General features: G+C 48.8%; 1 protein-coding gene across 6 annotated transcripts in view; it reads left to right on the top strand.

Moving 5' to 3' along the window:
- Positions 1–19,893, top strand: part of SH3PXD2A (SH3 and PX domains 2A) — a 219,290-nt gene that overhangs the window by 118,253 nt on the left and 81,144 nt on the right. For 5 of the 6 annotated variants that reach the window (XM_032190925.1, XM_032190926.1, XM_032190924.1 and 2 more), the window contains one exon: positions 15,535–15,563. The exons of the other annotated variant lie outside the window; for it this stretch is intronic. In XM_032190925.1, coding sequence (XP_032046816.1) covers positions 15,535–15,563 — 29 coding nt within the window. The remainder of the gene's footprint in view (positions 1–15,534; positions 15,564–19,893) is intronic. 6 annotated transcript variants of the gene reach the window in all.

Here is a 19,893-nt window from a genome sequence, read left to right as displayed (position 1 = left end):
CTGCCATGCCCCTGCAACGACAGGTGGCAGAGTCCCAGCAAACCTCATTTATCTCCTCGGTTATTTTAAGTAACCTCAGCAAGTCCCTCCCCATCACGCAGAGCTGCCTGCGCCGTCCCTGTGCGGGCTCTTGACGGGTAGCACGGGTTGGCAGCGTGAGGGAAGACGGATGCCACTGTTCTCAGAGATATGAAGCCTTTCCTGGAGCAAATGAAGTGACTGAGAAGTGCAGGTGCTGCTGAAATCCTGCCTGCGTGTCCTCGTCCGTAAGCAGGGTCGCCTGCCCTATTGCAGTGGGCTGGTGCAATTCGCCCCCGAGCTCCTGGGATGGCATCCCCAGAGCACCCTATCTGCCAGTAATCCAGCCTCATTTCCCCAGATTACATAGCTAATAACTTTAAATAAAGGGGAACTCTGGAAAAAAAAAAAAAAAAAGGCAAACTTTACCCGGCAAAGGAGACAGTGAATACGCTGAGCAAAGTCTTTGTTACCGCTCACATGCTCCGCTCAGCCTTAAACGGGAACAGACCGCGGCAGGTGTGAAGGGATGTGATACAGGCCTGGAAATCCTGGAGCGAGCCGAGGGAAGGCCTCCGAGAAGCAGAGAAAAATGCAACGTGATGATGAAACGCAAATATTTTTGCGAATGTGTTTTAAGTGCAGAATCCGGGGCGATCCAGCTGTCCGGGGGCCGCCTTCAGCCAAAAGACAACAGAAGGCAGCAGATGATCTCACCTCGCTCCTCTTAAATTGACAAATCTCCCCCACAGTTGCTTAAGGATCGGTTTCTCTAGAGCTATTCCTCGCCAGCTGTTTGGCAAGCCCTGATGCGGGCCGAAGGTTTTCTTCCCTTCCCTTGCAGCTTCCTTGCGAAGCAGGAAACCGCTCGGGTGCCGGGGGTGGCCGTGGATGGGAGGTAGGAAAGCCCCAGCGCATTTCAGAGCATTCAAAGTGTGTCGGCAGCAAACCCTCAGCGTGAGGCCAGCTTTTGGGAGGATAGCGCTGACGTACGGCTTGCGGGGATCAAAGCCCAGGAGAAGCTCAAGCAGGGCTGCCTTTGAAACGCTGGACCCCGCCGATATAATGCGGTCGTTTTATCTGACCTGTGAACATCTCTGACAAGGCACCAGGTCATTAGTCTTGTGCTTGTTATTGTAACATTCGCTGGAATGAAGCGCTGCCATTTTTAAATCACAGCTATCCAAGCGTATCCTAAATTGTAAGCGGTTTCTTTTCCTTTGTTTGAGTGTATCCCCACGCCAAGTCATTTGGTGCTCATATCTTCCAAATTGAGCGTGACATTACCAGTGAGAAGCTGCAATTGAGCGTAAAATAATTACTTGAAAAAAAAAAATCCGCAAAAAAAAAAAAAAATCCATGCCCTAAAAAAATGAATTGAAAATGACCCCTATCTCATAAAGTGGTTCTGCTTCGAGCCTGTGATAATAATTGTGTGCTCGGTGCCTGAAGTGCTAAAGAGTCTACTTTTCGTAGAGTGGAATTTAAAAGACTGTCACTCGAAGTTTTATATATATATATATATATATATCTCCTGTGCAGTCACTCCCACCCACAACCTGGTTTTCTTATTTCTGCGAGCTGTGACACATTTTTAAGAGGAGTGGTGTATTTTTAAGCTCCCGCTGTGGCATGCGGTGAAGGTCGCCCAGCTGAACTGGGATCTCTGAGAGACCGAGAAACAAAACCCCGGTCTCTACTCTTCTTCTGCCACTTTGGGCCGGGTACATGTTTGTTGCTCAGCTGGCCTTTGTGAAATGCCACGGCAGCTCATCCCTGCCCTTCTGGTGCCTGAGGAGTGAGATTCACCCACATTTCTGGGTGCTCAGCTGTGAAGGTAACGTGGCCGTGGCCATATGGCCCTGGCAGCATTGAGATGCTCAGAAGTCTTTAGAGTGGGGTCTGATCCCAGTGGTTCCCAGCCTGAACTGTGGTTTTGCTGCTGAGATGTTCCTGACTGTAAGCGTTGAGCAAAACTGCTCCTGGTGACGTATTTTCAGCTTTCTTACCATTTTTTTCTTTTAGTTTTCTAGTCTTCCCAGATTTTCTTCAGGGATGGCCTTGAGCAACAGCCCCAGGGCCTGCACATGGGGTCCCCTCTGTGCATGCAGCCTCCTCTTGTGTGCCCCAGGATTTCAGCTGCTTGCTCACCTTCCTCAATGTACTTTGAAGACCCCCCAAAGCAGGGGCAGGCAACAGAGGGGTCAGGGACGAAGTAATGTTTGCAGTTTGAACAGTTCCTCCACTGGTTAGAGACATCCTGGAACCTGCTCGGCATGAGTTGGCCTTCAGACGCTGGGGGTGAAGAGGTAGCCAAAACTCACCGACCTTCCTTCTCCATCACCATCCCAGGTTTGTTTTGGTACACGCAGGGCTCTGAACTACTATTTTCACAGATCTATTGTAAAGGTGTTTCTTGGGTAAAACCGGAGCATTTTCCCTTTTCTTCATGTTTACTGAGAGAAGGGTCTTGGCGTCATTAGCATTACAAAGAAATGAAATTTATTCCCTACCACAAAACCTCGCATTCTTCAGTGTAGAACAAAGGCGCATAAATAACCAGCAGAGGGGACGTGCCTGACCTCCACTATATGTGGAGTTCACTGTTCCAGACCCTTGGTTTTCATTCTGGACAGTGATTTAGAAGGAAAAGCTTTTATCTAATCATGAGCTAGGCCTCAGCACAGCTCCCCAGGCACCGCTAATGGATGGGATGCACAGCGGAGCTTGAAGGATTTTATCCTAGCTGCGTAAAATGGAGAGCTGAGTTTCTGGTGTTGCACGCTAGATAAGGATTGTACCAGAGGGGCCCTGGGAGCTCCCTTCAAACCTCTGCAGTGCCGGGCAAGCAGGGTTTGGCCGCTTGCTCTGGTACCAGCACTGGGAGCTGAGGATGAGCTGGTAGCTGCTGCCGGAGAGCCAGCGGATGCAATGCAGGGAGGCCCTGTTCCAGGAATTAGCTCTGGTCCCAGAGGATGACTGGGGAAGAAATCATTAATAAGTAGGTTATTGGCACCAGGACACGATTTCGCTTTCTGATTCATAATCCCTGCTGCTGCTTCTCACGGCTGATATGCCCGGATTCTGGTTTTTGACCTCGCAGTATTTTACAGCAACGAGAGGTTATTCAAAATAGTATGAATAGTCTGAATTTGGCTCAGTACTTGGAGCCAAGAGCATCACAGATCTTTGTGTTTCACATTTACAGTCGTGTTTATGCACTGTGGTTGCAGCCTGGTGTGATATGCTGTGTGTCTGCATTGGCTTTGGTCTTGCTTGGCTGGACACCACGGCAGAGACCTCAGCTGAGGACACACAGACCTCCAGGGACCACAGGGCTGCTCTCGTTCCCCATCCCAGCCTGTAGGTGCTGCTCCACGTGGAGGAGCTCACAGCCAGGCATGGAAGGCATGCCACTGATAGGAAAGGCAACGTTCCTCCTGAGAGTGAATTCTTATTATCCAGCTTCTGGCATTTTAAGTAAAAAAAGGGAGAAAATAGTGCACACAAGCCGACTGCAGGACATGAGCTGTGCAGAACCTGGTCGATATTCTGAGCTTGTGGGCTCCTGAGCAAGCCGGAGCAGCAGCCTAAAAGAAGGGGGTGTAATTCCCAAGAAGGGATGACATTTTCCTTCCACCCACATCTGCTAAGACATAGACACAGCGTGAACAGTTACAGCAGTAATAAGCTGCCAGTGGCCATTTACCCTAGCAAACATAGGGATCCTTCATATTCCAGGCCAGCAGTACCTGTGAAGCAGTGTGCATTTTGAAGGAACGAGTAATTTCTCTTTTAGCCAAATTAAAAGGTCTTCTTCTATAGCCAGCAGACTGGATGGGAATAATTAAATTCATTCATTATTTCTCTTCACTTTTATGGACTGAGAACACGGAAAAAGATATTGGAAATACCACACACACCCTCTTTGGAGAAGTACGAGGTGAATTAAAAGTTAATGTCTGGACTGAGAATTGTCAGGAGTTACATAAAAGGAACAAGGAGAAACTCGCTGTTTTCTGTGGGAGCGGGTCTGAACAACCTCCAATTTTTTTACCTAAACTGGGCTGTAAAATTCAAGCTCTACTCAGACTTTGCACTGTTTCCTAGTGTGTGATGGTACTTTTGTATTTGGCATGCCTTGATGCTTTTACATTCAACGCAATGCACTTTTGAATGTCTATAAAAGGATGACCTTCTGTTGTTTTTTCCAGAGGTGCTTCATTTTTAATGCTGGTCACCTTAAGAAATCAGTTGGCATGATTTGGGCTGGTTTTGTGCAAGTAAACAGGCAGGTATTTGAGGTCAATATGATTTTTTTTTTTGATTTGCCTTTTAATGGCAGTGCTGTTAAGCTTTGTTTCCTTCCCCAGATGAAGCAGGCACTGACACAAACAATCTCTTACACCATCTTGAAGCAGGGGGCTGTTTTAATTGTGATGTGATACCCAGAGCACACAAATTGCATTGCTGGTCAGTGGGGCACTGCCCTCGGGGTGCTCACAAAGCGCCTTTGTCCAGCGGGTCTGATGCTTCCAAGGACGGAGCACTCGGGAAATGCTCTTGCTGCTTCTTTGCAAATGCCAGATCATTTAGCTCTCTAACCTCTTGGGGAGCAGAGAAGAGTGGGACCTGTTACCAGATTTGGGTATATAAAAGGGGTTATGGTCATTACCTTGAAAAGCAACCCTAGTGTTTGAAAGGTTTTGACTTTGGGAAGCTGTCTCTGTTTTTCTGGCTTAATTGTTGCCTGTGAATGATAATTTAAAAGCCTTTCATGAATTCCAACAGTTATATTGAGCAAGACAAACCCAAGACATCTTTTTCCCTTGATGGTTTTGTGTTAGAACCCCATTGTGTGTGCTTTAAGGCTGCCTAATGCTGGTAGGCAATCAGGGAAGACAAGTCTGGTTTTAGTAGTTGCCAGCTGAGCAAAATTTACAAGATGAATTTACTAGATATGTTTTGGAGCCTTCCAGTTTCTAAAAAAGTTCAGTTCAAAGGACAGTGATTAGCAAAAATTCCTCAAGTTCATGAACTCGCAGATCTTATATGCAGTGATTTATGTCTCTGACAAGTAAATTAAGAAACCCAGTGACGTGAAAGACCTCTCCATGTGTCACTTTGTAGAAACAAGCAGAAAACAATTCCAAGATATATAAATTTGGTGTCCTATAGGGAGCTACACCGCTTTTTAGTACACTGGAAAGATATTTGATGTTGCAAGACAGTTAAGTGAGGACATGCTGCTGAGGCAGCTTTGGGGAATGGCTGTGTTTTAATCTTGCTGTTTAACTGAAAGAAGCGTAACGAGGGGAAGAATGACTGCAGTCACCAGATGAACAAGTTGGAGTTGATACTTTGGGCTTGATCCCGTCTTCCCACGTGTGTAGTAAGTTTTTACCTCTCCTGGAAAAAATATTTACCATTCTTGGGGCCATATGTACAGCAGATGAGTTTAAAAAGTCAGGAGAGAGATGTACCTCTAACCGGGGATGTAAAACTAGCTGGGGCAATGGGGTATTTAGCAGTGCAAAGTACGTACAGATGTAGCAGCCATCTGCTGTCTGTGCACGCTGCTGTCTTAATCCTTCAGGTCCCACTCCCCTTGGACACCCAGCAGGAGCAGCAAGGCCGAGAGGTCCACGCAGCACGTTGCTGAAAAGCCAGATGAGTAAGCAGAAGGGCTAGACACCAGCAGAGCAGTACCAGATAACAGCACAAAATTGTTTAATATCAAGCGTCTGGCAGGCTCCCCTTCGTGCTGGGAGCTTGGAGGTCTCACAGGGTCCGGGCCATGTCTGGAAGTGCCTGCAACTCATTTCTTTACTAATTTAGAGCCTTTAAAATTTCAAAAATGCCCCTGGCAGCCTGGGAATTCCCTGCGAGAGGCTCCAGCACATCAGCTGGTGCCAGCCCCGAGTCGGGACGGGCTATGGGGAATCCCTGGGAGCGGTGCCCAGGCACGGGGCCTGCTGTGGGGACGGGGAGTGGGGTGGCCTGGGGGCTGCTACGGCCTGGGGGCAAAGCAGGGCATCTGGGGGAGGCTGTGTGGTTATTCCCCTAGTAGTTATTGTCTGTGTTCTCTCTGGCAAATGGAAATGTGGAAGAGCTGTTTTGTTGTTTGAGATCCTTTCCTTCAGGGATTTGTCACTTCTGGGGTGTATCTTTGCTTACACGGCCACAGCCTGTCCCGTCTGCACGCTGCCGTGGCTCCTGTCCTTCTGCTGGTGCCAACCTCTGCCCGGGGCTGGCGGGATGCCACCGGCAGGCCAAGTCAGGTCATCCAAATTTTGGCGTTCCTGCTGCTACTCTGCTTACTGGGTGAATTCGTGCAGTCACCAGTTGTGCACCCCTCTCGCCTCTAGACTTGTGACGAGGTGACTCACTGTCATTGAACGCACGCTCGGTTTTGTTAGACACTCATCTCATTTGCTCTCTGTTTAAGAGCCGCGTGTCTCTTTCCTTGAGCATCTTCAGGAAACAATGGGAACAGCTTAAACAGGGGAAGCTCAGCACCATTCACCAAAAAAAAAAAAAAAAAGAAGTCCTATAGGATGTGTCTGGTCAAGTGCTGGATGTGCCATATGGGAGAATTGAGAATGATGAAGTATTTACTCAAATTGCTGCCTTCCGCTGCATTGAAGCCAGAGCCGCTGAAGGCACTGCAGCGTTTATGACTGATTTCCTAAGCAGTGTAACAAATTGAGATGAGGGCCCTTTTCTTGTAACTCACATGTGCAGCAGAAAGCACTTAGCTAACATAAATCAGGATTCAATTGCTTTTAAAGGCTCACAAAACATTTCTGAAAGAGACAGGATGAGGAAACCACTTTGCCACTGCAGAGTGTGTCCCCACGATGAGTCCCATTAAGGCCTGATCAAAGAGCCTCGCTGGCGTTTCATTATGGCCTGGCTGCGTACAGGTGAAACTCAGCAGCCGTTTCGACAGCGTAGGCACAGAAATATGCACAGGAGGTGAGTTTAAGCAGGAATCTGGACCATCAAAGAATGCGATTAAGGACAATTTAATGTGCTGAGTAATGCAGCATGATTTGGATGTAATTTATCCTAATCCGGTCTGATCTTTTACAGGAGAATATATTACCAGGCCACAGGGAGGTGAGACCAGGGTCCCATCTGGCCTCCTGTCTCCAGCAGTGGCTTATCGCCAATACGAAAACAAAGCAAATACAGAGTGAGCTTCCCATGTGCATCCTCTCTGCTTCTGGCATTCAGCGGTTGTGGGACCTCTTGGGTCAGAGCATCCAGAGCGGGGAGTACAATAGCCACCATTTATCCTCTCCTCCTGAATTTATCTCGTTGCTCTTTGAACCCCTGCCTGGTTTTGGTGATTACAGCACAGAACACCAGTGAGCGCCGTGATTAAGCCGTGTCGTATGCAGAAGCTCTTTTCTTTGCTTTAAACTGGTGGTTTGTTAGTTCGGCAGGTTTTTGGTTATGAGAATTAGAGAATATTTTCTCTCTCTCTCTGGGTCAATCATGGTTTTGTAGGTTTCTAGTGTTATTGCTGCTCACTTCTGTCTTTCCTAGTCTGGAGGTTCTTCTGTTTATTCTTTCCCTCTAAGGAGGCTAATCCGATTTGAGGGAAGATCGTACTTTTTCAAGCAGATCAAGAAGCCCCAGACAGTGCCTTGGGGAAACCCTTTTTTCCCCGTTTCCACTCCTCCACCACCAGCTGTGCTCCCAGTATTCCTCCTGGTGCGGTAATTCAGCATCAAAAGCCTTTTTGGACAAGTTCTGTCTGGGCCTCAGCTCGAGGCCTGGAGATCTGTAACTTTACACATTTTCTTCTCTTCCCTTCCCTGTCTCCTTTTCCAAGGACTGTCTTGAACAGCACTTTTGGAGAGGATGCTGGTGGTTCCCATATTTCCCCAGCAGAGGTGGTGGCATCCTGCATCCCACGGGCAGGCTCAGCTCAGTGGGCTGTGGGTGACATCCCTTTTTGGGAGGTTACCCAAAAAGCAGAAGGGAGGCTGTGTCATTGCAGGACAGAGAGGCCATGGAGGGAGTGTATAGCTCCAAGCAAAGCCAGCCTGGAACAGCAGAAGGAGCTGTGTCCCCAGCGGGGTACAGCACAGGGTCTCTGCCTCTTTTTTTACATTCCCCCTTTGGGCCACGGTTTAGAAACCTGCATGGATCGTGTGGTTGCCAGCCAGAGGTGAGACCCAACTCCCCTTTGGGAAACAGAACATGAGGGGCCCACCCTCAAATCAGGAATGGCTCAGCAGAGATGAGATAAAAACTCAAAGCCTGTGCTGCATTCTTAAGCTCTCGGCCAGATCGGTGTGATATATGTGAGAGCTCGTTAGCCTGGCCGGTTCGTAAGGTACACGAGAATTTATGGTTCTGATGTTCAGTACTTAATTGGAAACTGTGATCAGATGCACCTTTTAAACATATCCATACGTAACGTACGGGCATGGAGATGTGTGTAACGAAATCCCCAAGCACAAGGGGTAAAGCTGCACATGAAAGTCGTTTATTTTTATGACCTCATTTTTATCACTCAGCGTTTCTGTTGTAAATACTATAACAAAGTGACACAAGCTTGGTCATTGGAAGACAGAGATAAATTTGGCCTCTCCGTAAGGGACAGCCAAGGTCAGTTTATAGGAGGTGAAGAGCACCTCCACCCAGAGGTCTTGCTAAGGTAAATACATTTTTCTGTCCTGTGGAGAAATTCGCAATCTGAAGGAATAAACAGGGTAAAGCAAAACCAGATGAAGATGTGACTGTTAGGCAAGATCTTGTTTTTATACTTCTTTCCAGGAAAAAGCCTGCCATAAACACTCGTGCTGTCTTTTTCAAGGCCACCAAAGCCTTGCAGTGGAGCATCACATGGCATTAGCTCATTGCCCCGGTGTCCTGCAGCCTCCTGCTCGTGCTGAGCCATTGCTCCCCGGTACTGCCAAGGCTGGGCTTTGCTGTCAGATCACCGGGCTCTCTATCTCACAGCCTGCTGAACTGCTGAATGTGCAGTTCCAAAGCCCCGTCTTCCTCTAGGAGGATAATTTCATCATAAGAAAATGTAATTGTGAACAATTCAAGAGGCTAATTCTGCATTTCATCCGCCCGAGCCAAATACTGAAGCCGCACTCCGGAGCCAAATGAACAATTTCACCGCTGAGGAATCTTGGGACAGAAATCTGCGACATTTCCCAATCGTTCAGGGAAGTGGTGGGTTGCCTTGAACCCACCTCTTGTCCTTCGATACCCTTTGTACGCACAAAAGAAAAGCAAACAGCCCCGTGAACACCAGGTCTGAGGGAGGCTGAATACATCCATGCAGATGTTATTTGTCTCAGAGCACCTCGAACCTGGTGGCAGAGCTCGACAGCTCAAGCTGTCCTCTGTGGGGCTAATTTCCAGTCCCTGCTGAGTGCAGGGCAGAGGGCAATGGTTTTCCTCGTGCTGCACTTCCCCTTTGTGATACAAATCCATGGGTTCATGCAGAAGCATTGCTGGAGAGGAGGCAGCGTCCATCTCCTTCCAGCCTGGGCTTTTCTGTGCGAGCTAAGGTTACCCAGGTAGGGAAGATGTTTTCTGCACATAGGGAAGAGTTTCCAGTGTAGTGCTTTGAGATTCTCGGGGAGAACTTGGGTTGATTTTCACTTTGTTGGCTTGAAAGAAGCTGTTGGAAGCCAGCACTAAATGAGGACCTCCAGCTGGGTCCCGGTGAGCCAAACTGGGCCACTGTTGTTCTGTGATGCTGACAAAATCCCTGCAGCCTAAGCAGAAATATATAACATAAAAATATATACACATTTATATTAATATATATATAAACTGTGCTGGTTTTCGGTGCCAGAGCATAGCCACGCTGTGAAAACAACGGAAAGGTGGCAGGAAGGCAAATTTTTCTCTTCTGCAGTGTCTCCTTTCTCTTAAGGAGCTGATTGCACAACATGGCCCTACCCTCCTCAGCAGCAAGCTACCAGCCAGCAGAAAACGCCTGTGTTTGAAGCCAGGTCGCCAGTTTTGCTTCTTGCCCCCTCAAGCCCCTTTTGCTGGCGGCAAGGAATTCTGGAGTCTCGGGGCTGCCACAATGGGAGCCTTTCTGACCCGGCTGAAAAGCTCGACCTCTGCTCAGAAAGGACAGATTCATGTTCGAGAGGGTTCCACAATGCAACGATTTATGTCAGGAAATGAACAGAATATTTTGTAAAAAAAAAAAAAAAAAAAAAAGCCTCCATCTGTTTATTTGGCTTGGGGAAGAGATCAGCTGTGCCTCTATGATTTCAGAGCATGGAGTGCTGGAGGGGGAGATGTATAGCTGTGTGCATCTACGTTTTTGAGTTTGCCTTCCTGGTGCATAAGATACAGAGCTAATTTTACTTTACTGTGTGTCACGTGGGGCTCAGAGCTCAGGGAACGGAGATACCTTAATGCACATGGCTAAACTTTTGCACTCCTAGCATCGTGAGTCTGAATTTTAACCCTGCCCTCTCCATCCAGCTCCTGTATGTTCGTAAAAGTGGTCAGTTGCTCCTCCAGCTGAGTGGTGGCTGAGCACCCATTGCTAATTCTTGGTCGTGGTTGATTTTGTGATTTTGTGCTTTGTGAAATCAGCTAGGAGGATTTCAAGATGCAAGAACACTCTCAAGGCTCGGATTCCTGTATGCGTAAGGAGCAGTAGCAAGGTATTTTCGTATTGGCTTACTTTAAAAACCCTGTCCCAGAAGCTGATAGTGATGTTAAGAAAAATAGTTCCTGAGAAAGCCGGCAGTCTTCATTACTGACTGCAAACCGTGCAGATGCTGGGAGGGAGAGCGTGGACTTTCTGGTTAAAACATTGCTGTGCTCTTAATCTGCCTGGCAAATCATTGGTGATTAAATGATAATCGGAGCTGTTTGTTTGAAATGTCATACATCTCCACCACAGCCTCTCCACAGCACTAAAGAGTTTTAGGAATTAAGGAGCATGGGAACATAGACGCCTCCAATGTATTTAAACACGAATTAGCTAAAGCCAACAAATACAGAACAATTTCCATTTATGTATTAAACATTCTGGAGGATACAGATTAACCTCCATTACTCAGAGTTTGTCACCGTCTCATCTCCTTTGGACAGCTAACGCTGAGAAACGGACAGAAAGGAGATTTATTTTTCCTTCAGCTTCTGTCTCGCCTGATGAAATGTCTGCTGTGCAGCTCCCCCAGCCGCGCTCCTCCGTGAGCCCTGCCGGCTCCCCACGCTGTGCAGGCACCGCTTTCTCTCACGGCCAAAACTCACGCTCGTCTGAAATCTCTGCGCGAGGAATTGAAGCCAAGCCTCGCTTTACTGGCACACGGAGGCCCTGGGCTTCGAGGTGATGTGGAGGAATCCCACCGAGTAAGTTTGCTTGGGTCCACTGCCCCATAGCGAAGGGGAGAAGCCTTTAAAAGAGCCTTTGCATCCCGCCCGCGGCACAGATGATGTTTCCCGACTGAGCACATCGCCTCCAAGGGGCCGTGCAGGACCAAAGCCACAGCCTCACAGCCCCGCCGCTGTAGCTCTGTTCCTCTGCAAACCTCCCTGGTCCTGCACGAGGCTTCTGCTGACCTGCCAAAGCCCATGGAGCATGCAGGAGAAACCCCCCAGGCCAAATACAAATCCACAGAATTAGGGAGATGGCTGAAAGATGGACCCAGCATTACAGACATGCCTGTTCACCTCCTGTCTCCTCCTCCACTTGGAACACCTCAGTAGGCTTTTATTGAGCAAATACTGAGATACTCACTTGTTAAGCAACTTTCCAATTGTGCCACCGCTTTTTTTGTAGGTATCTCTGTGTATTTAGATAGATTAAAACACAAACATGGCATGTTTATGTCATTAACTCTCACTGAGTACAGCAGCAAAGTTAGACCCTAAAGAAAAGAAGTGCCATAAAGCTTTTCCATAACATTATTAATATATCCATCCAAATTAAGGTATATTCCAAGTGACATATAAATTCAGTGATGTAATATAGGATTATTTGGTCTTTCACAAAATTCTTGACCAACTAACTGTGTGTAGCTTGATGGGATAACAAGGCAATGATATCTGAAGTAATACTCATGGTCTTCCTTCCGTGTTCGTTGATAGGACTCAAATAGGTGATGTTGTCCTGGTGTCCTACTGATGAGAAAGGAGATCCAGCCTCCCTCTCCTTTGGCATTAAAGCAAGAAGAGTGTGTTCAGCCTTTGTGGTGAACTTGGCACCAGCGACATTTTAATATCATTAGCAGAGAGAACTACTTTCCTTGCCAGTAACAAGGCTCGGTGTCAACTAAGGGTGGTGCCCCATGGGAAGACCTTAGACAAAACTTGCTATCTTATAATTAAAAAAAAAAAAAAAAAAGGAAATATGCTATTTTTGGGGAAAGACATTTGTTCAAGTATGGAGTGATCCTGGCTGATGGGGAAGGGACCTGCCGGTGCTATTCTTAGTTCCACCTGCTGGTTTCACTGCTTCTCTTGCAGCTATAGCTGAAAGCGAAATTCGGATGCTCGTGTCTGTGCTCACACAGAAATGGAAGAAGTCAGAATGGAAATATGTGTGTGTGTAGAGATAAAGAGATAAAACGAGCCAGAGCTTAAGGGAAAACAAGCTTCCATGTGTAGCTGCTGACATGACTACACCTTTCCTTGGAAGGGTTTTACTTCTGCAAGGCCAGGTTTCTCGTCTGATTGAAGGGCTAGCAGCGTGCCAGGCGCAGTCCATGCTGCAGGAGATGAGAGTTTCTGCTTGGAAGTTGTTACAGCTAGGAGAAACCGCTGAAGAATTTCCTTTATTGTGTTGGACGCGATCTGATACTTCGGTTTCACAACAATGCTCCTCTGAAAACAGTGAGGCTACGAGGTATTCACCATCTAGGCCGTCACTTGTGAGAGGAGAAAGACATCAATGAATCACATCCTGAATAATAGGACATAAAAAAAATAAATATGGGGTCAGGCAGGGCTCCTTGCTGCTTGCTGCACAAACCTTTCTACATTGGCAGAAGAGAGGAGAACAGCAGGTGTACAAGGAGTGCTTTGCCCAGCCGGAGAAATGATTTGCTATGCCTTCCTTGCTTTCTATTTCAGGAGTGAGATTTTTCTCATCTTTGCTGGGAGGAACAAGTTTTGGCTTTCACAAAAGCACTGGGTTTTATTTCAGAGGGTTTTATTTCTAGGTCCATTTTACTGCTTTGTCCCGATTTTATGAGGGAAACGTGGGTGGAGGAAAAATGTACGAGACAGGGAGACAGGAGGTCCACGTCTGAACTCCCAAATCAGAACATGACAAAACTAGAGCAGGAGCAAAGATTAGCGTGAAAAAGCTCTTTATGGAGTAATATCTCTTGTCCTCATGTGATCTGCATGGAGGAAGAGGAAAACAGTTTCAAATGTCTTTTTTTTTTTTTTTTTTTTAATCTCTGCCTTCTTTAAATTGCATGGATGAGTCATTTATGATTCCTTTATAATTAAAAGGAAAAAAAAAATCATTTAAAAGCTTACTGCAGTCACACACACAGGCCCTGAAAAACAGCTCGAGACTGGGGATTGATGCAGAAGGGCAGCGGGACGCAGGTCTGGGTTTGGAGTGTTTTGGGGCATCTGCGCTGGTGCAGAGGGAGGGCACAGCCAAACCATCTTCTTCCACTGCGCTTTCCAAACCTGAACGCCGACTTTGCCCTGATCTGGTGGGCAAAGACATTCAGCACCATCCTTACCCATTTTTACTTGCTTGCTAATCACAGCCATCCACCAACAGCCCCCTTCCAGTCCCAGGCTGTGCTGCTGGGATGCTCCAGGAGCTCGGCTGCAGACAGCCGGGACAGGCAGCAGGGACTGAAGTGATCGCCAACCTTCTGCACGGTGGGGCATTAGGTTAAAGCAAACGGTGTGTGGGGATCCCAGCAGCGTTTCCCCTCCTCACCATTTAGCACTGGGAAATGTGAGGCAGCTGAAGGCAAGGACCAAGCAGAGGCTGCCACGTGCTGGGGGCACTGGGCTGACAGCAACCGCAGAGCTCCACGCTGGCGTGGGAGCAGAGCTGAGGCTGCTGATTAGATTTTGGGGGTCGTGCCTTCCCCAGATCATTGTGAGGGGTCTCTGTTTTGGGCACCGGATAGTGAGCATTATATCTGCATATGATATCACTTCTGCAGAAGAAGCAGCCTATTCATCAGCAGTAGCATCTTCACATCAAATCCCACAGCAGGCATGACTGCGGGAACAGGCATTTAATTGAAACAGAAGCGACGCTGGAAAATTCAGAGAGGGTGCAAAAAAATCCCGGGTAGCTGTTACTCACTGGAAGCACATCCTAGACATGCAAGGCACGGGGTGCATGCGGAGTGCTGGGAGCAGCAGCTGGTCGAGATGTAGCTCTGCCCTTCAGACACGCGTTGTTTCTTCAGATGATCCCCTGAGCTGGCTGGAAATTCAGTGCATGAATTAAATACGCAGTTCGGGGTAGCTGGGGGCTCCTTTTTTCGCTGTCCCCTTGGAGCACGCAGCATGCTGCAAGGGACAACCCCGCTCCTGGCAGCCCGGGACATTCAGGGGCTGCTGCCGCCCCTGCGGTGGGATTCCTGCAGCCTCCTGCAGGGAGCCTGGATGATTTTCCCACCCTTATCACTGCCGGGTGTGCGGTGTGTGACCGTGCTGCGGGCACTGTGCCTGACACTGATGCCATCGCTGCCTGCTCTGCCCCTGCCCCGGCTCCCGGCTGCGCAGACCCTTTCAGAGCCGGGGCTGAGATTTTCCTGAGAGCGCCGGGGGGAAGCACAGCCCTAGCAAAGTGTCTCTGTCCTTGCTTCTGCTTATCCGAATCAGTTCTCGCAGCTCGGTTCTGTAATTTCTTCCCACTTCTGTAGCAGCTTTCTGAGCTTTCAGCTGCTCTGTCAAAAGCAAAGGTGCCGACACCCTCGAAATCCCTATAGAAAAAAGTAAGGGGTCGCTCCCCATCCCGGAAAAAAAGAAGGAGGGACAAAGTTTGGGGTGATTTTTTTTTTCCTCACGGAAGACAAGTGCGTGTCAGAGATAGCTAGGAGGGGTCTGGAGGTTATGCACAAATTAAGCAGTCCCTGAAAGGAGGGGACTGCAAGCCACGCCAGATAAGCCCGTAGCAGCCACAGCCCTGCAGCAAGCAGCTAACTTTCCCTTTCCTCTCCAGGGGAACACCAGGGGTTAATTCAGTAGCCACGCGTTTAATAGCTCGATTTAAAGGGGAAAAAATGACACCCTTCTCCCCTGCCTTGCTGCTGGTGGATGGTTTGCTCTGTCTAGCTGATCACATGCTCCCCCAGCCCCTGGTGCTGCAGAAGCCCCAGCTGCTGCTGCTGATGAGCCGGTGCTGCTCAGGATCTGTCCCAGCCCTTGCCTGTCAATGCCTTGCAGCCCTGACCTCCTCTTTAAAGGAGGGAGTGGGCAGGATGAGCCCTTGAGCATATGGGTGGAAATTTGGGACGCGCCCCTTCTCTCGCCACCGCTTCCAGCTCTAACCATGTCTATTTGTTGTTGTCTTTTTTTCAGGGACTATGGATCTTCAAAGAGAAAATCAGGTAAGATACCAGGCTTTCTATGTTCTGCATGGTTACAGAGAGGACTTTTTTTTTTTTTCCTTTCCCCTTCTCCTTTTTAAACCTTCCCTTTATCTTGTGCTGCATGAAATTGTGTAGCAGTAACTTTGGGTTGCTGAAGCCTGCTACAGACAGGCATCAGATTATTTCTTCCCTGCTAGAAAGGAAAAGAAACCTGCCTTATACAGTATTGCAATTGAAATGACTGCTTTCCTCTAACTGTATTTATGCAGCTCTCTCTCTAATCCAAGAGGGTAATTGTGTTCAATTTCTTCATATTTTTTTTCCTGAAGTATGTCTTTACCTGAGCTCAGTCAAAATGCAGCCTGAGAGTTGGGGATCCTCTTCATGGGGGTGGAAGAGGGAGGAAATGCTTTTCTGTTCTGACCTGAATCTTATTTTTGCCTTTCTAAAAGGATGTGGTAAGGCTTCTGATGCAAAATGTGTCAGGGTTTGGGCTGAATCAATGGCTCAAGCTCGGTGTTTTGTTTTTAACTCCTGGATTCAGATGTCCTATAAAGCCCTAATCTGAAACTACACAAAACCGAATTTTCTCCTCCCCTTGGAGCTCTCGGTGATTTTTACAGATGTGCTTTTGATAGGGAGTAGGGACATGTAATTACGGGCCTCTGCATTTGGCTGCTCTGGGCTGGACGTGGTCGGCTTTCCCCCTCCCTTCTCCTAAGCACCTGCAACTCTCATTGACTTTGTTTGGAGTCCTGGGTGCCCCAAATCACAATCAGGGCATCCAAAGGGGCCTTCTGGACCATTAGCAACTCCTGGAAAACTCTGGCCTGTGTGGATGGGAGGGGAGGGTTTTATTTCTTTAATTTTTTTCCTCTTTAAGATGATGATGATGAAGAAACACTGCAATGGCTGAGTCTCTGGGCAAGATGAATGCGAAGTACTGATCTCAATGAATGTCGCTACCTAGATTGATTTGCTAACTATGAGAGCTTTTATGCTGCAGCCCTGTAATAAGCTAAGTGATACAGTGATGCAGAGCTGTTCCCTGATGCCATCCTGTGCACTAAATGGCTGTTCCCTTTGCAGGCCGGTGCCTGTGGTGCTCTTCCCCTGAATTCATTCAGCAGTTACTGCAAATGCAGGTGGGGGTGGTAGCGAAGGAGCAGTGTGGCACGAGGTGCTGGCCTGACACTGGAAACTGGAGGAGATTTCATCTTCCCCATGTCCTACAAAACTTCTATCTGCGTTGCAATTAAAACGGGTCCTTTTACAGAGATGCAGGTGCACTTCTAGCATGTAATATTAAGTGAATTTTGCACCGTTTGTGCAAAATGGGCAGTGAATTAAATGGGCAGCGGCACTCTCCAGAGGGGCAGGCTGCAAAGCTGCGAGAGCTCCTGGCTCGCAGTGCCAGGAGGGCTTTGGGGCCCTGCAAAAAGTGCTGAGAAATGCTGCTGAAGTCCCTGGGGCGACCTGATTTAGCACTGACCTAGAACAGCCCCAGAAAACCAGGAGAGCTCTGGGGCCAGTGCCCCAGTTGTCATACACAGGAGCTACAGCATTGCTCTTACAAGGGATGCGAGGAATTGCTCTGGGAGCACGAGGGAATTGTTCCTGCTCCATTCCTGTGGCTCTGTGGAGAAGCTGGGACTGATCTACCATGATGCTGGGGGAAGAAGGATTAAGTTGAGCCTGTGGAGCTGAGGCACCAACTGTTCCTGGTGCTCTCCACTGGCCTCCTGCCCTGAGGCATCCCCAGAGCCGTGCTCATCCATTCAGGAGGCCTGGGCTCAGGCTGGGCTCCCCCTCCTCGTCTCTCCCACCTCTGTGTGCTGCTTGGGCTCCTTTTGGGGCAATTTCTTCTCTGTTTCTTGCTGGCTGACTGCTTGCAGGACGTGGAACCAGTGGGGTTTTCGGGATGCTCTTTCTCCACTGAGGCTGCACTGACAGGAATGCGAAGCAGCTCCCCGACCAAAGGGAGCTGGATAAAGGGGCTCTGTTCTCAGCCATCTTCTCGCCTGAATTTAGGGTGGCGGGGGAATGCTTGGTTCTGCCTGGAGCTGGATGTTGTGGGAGTACGTGCACAACGAGCCAAGGAACATGCCCAGGGAGTTGGTGGTTACAGCCTCTAACAAAGAGCAGCTTTATGACACTTGATCTAGCGAGGGGGTAAATAAGCACAGCTTCCCAGCCTGCGTTGTAAAGAGCCTTTTAAGATAACAAATAACTTTGAAGCGCAGTTTCCTCTGTAGGTGCGAGCACGACTCCATCCTTAAATGGGACAAAGCGGCACTTTTAAGTGCAAACGTCTCCCAACAAATCGGACCTGAGAGCACACATTTTGCCTTGACCAAGGACGAGCTGGGAGGAGACTCCTGCACGTGAGCACAGCCATCCCCTGCTGTCGGGCAGGAATCTTGCAGCTGCTGCATCTCAGGCGTGGCAGGCAGGGCACGAGCGTGCTGATGGCAGAAACATTTGGGGAATGCCTCCGACAGCCAGCGCCACCTCTGTGCTGACCTCTGCCTTGCCAGCGAGTGCATTTCTAGCTGGTCTCGTGCTCAACCCTTAAAGCAGGGAGAAATTGGAGAAGTTCAGAGTTGAAGAGGAGTTATGGAAACATTTATCACTGCAGCTGATACTGGTTGTAAACATTTGGAGACCTTCTGAACCACGCGCAGCAGCGTGGCCCTAGCTTAGCTAAACAGAAGGGTCTTGCACTGATCTGGGGCATCTCTGCGTGCCAGCCCTGAGCCAGGCTTCCTCCTGTGCAAAGAGCTCTATAAACACGCAGCCCTTCCCTGGGCTGTGATCTAATTATAAACGCTTTAACCTGCAGCCAGCCCCGAGAGCTGGAGCTTTGCTGAAGCAGCTGAGGCTCTGCGTAGGCACGGGCATTTGGCGTGACCTAAAGCACCACGTGTGCTGTTACCTTGGATTGCTGGGGCTTTGCTTGACGTGCCGCAGAGCTGCTTTGGAGAGCTGCCTTCATATTTCCAGTCAATTGAATCGTTGCTCTGCGACCATCTGTCAGTGCCCACGAGGCCTCAGTACAACTGTGAGGAGCGGTTCCGGTGGGCATAATCTGCGTGCTCGCAACAAGTGCTCCCATCCAGGTCTCTCTGAAGACCCTCTGTAGCAAACAGGGAAGGAATTCCCCTTCAGACTGATCCCTCAGTCACATTAACCAAGGGAACAGCAGCTCATCTGTCACTCCAAATAGGTGCTAGTTCTGCGCAGGCATCTGCTGGGGCTTTCTCTCCTCAAATCAAAATAAGGGCAGAATGACCTGGAGCCTGGTAAGGGATATTTGCATGGTACATTACGAACCACAAATTAGGTTAATCCACTCTCCCAACCCTACCAGCTCCCATCTGTGCATGGTGAACTAATTAACCCTTGAGACATCTGCTAATCCTGATGTGGCTCGTAAAAAGCAGTTGGAGGATGCTTCTCCCCAGAGATGTCCCCCATATACACACTGCGCTGTTGCTGGCTAGAACAAGCTCCAACCTCCTGGAGTGTGTTTTTTCCTTTGCTGAGAATCTTTCTTTACTTGTTTCATGCCAAAATTGTTAGATTCTCAGTTGTGATGCTGGAGCAAGCATCTGAGACCTGGTATTTGGTGGCAACAGGGAGGTGACACGGGCTCCAGGGCTTTTCCATACTGAATCTTCACGCTTCTCGGTTACTGAGAGTTTCCCTTTTTAACAGAAGATGCTGTTTCACCTCTGCTTTCAAGGCTAAGGAATCTGTTTCTGCCACCTGCCCTGTGGGCAGCCAGGCTCTTGTGCACACTCCTTCAGTGCCTGCTAGCGAAAGCACTGCTGGACTCCCCCTTCTGAAAGCATAACAAAATCCCCCCCCCGCTTGCTCGCTCTTGCTGGCTTTGAGCTGCTGCTTAGTGGCTTTTTCTTACCCCTCGTTGCTGTGGGGTAGGATGTCCCCCTCTGAGGGGAAATAAACCTGAGGTTTATGGCTCCAGCAGCACCGCGGTGTCTCCCCTCTCTAATTGATCGGATCCCGCCTGCATCAAGCTGGCCGGGCTCTGGCGGAGGCTGCCAGCTGAAGGCTGTTTAAATAGCCCCTGGAACTGAGCACTTAGAGAATTAGCTCAGCAGCTCGCTCCAAGCCAGTGGTGCTTTGGTGAGGACGTTGATGAGGCTTGGCTTCCCCAGCACAGAGAAGCATCCTTCAGCTCGGTTCCCACGTCCAGCTCTTGGACTCGCAGAGCGCTGCAGCACCCAGATGACAACCTCCGGTCCCTTCCCATTCTGCAGCCTGAAATGAGGAAGGATGTATCTGCTGGCTAAGTAAATAAAAACTTCAGAGTCCATTTGAAGCC

This window comes from Aythya fuligula, chromosome 7 (assembly GCF_009819795.1).
Source record: "Aythya fuligula isolate bAytFul2 chromosome 7, bAytFul2.pri, whole genome shotgun sequence".
NCBI lineage: Eukaryota > Metazoa > Chordata > Aves > Anseriformes > Anatidae > Aythya > Aythya fuligula.
This window is presented reverse-complemented; position numbering and strand designations above follow the sequence as displayed.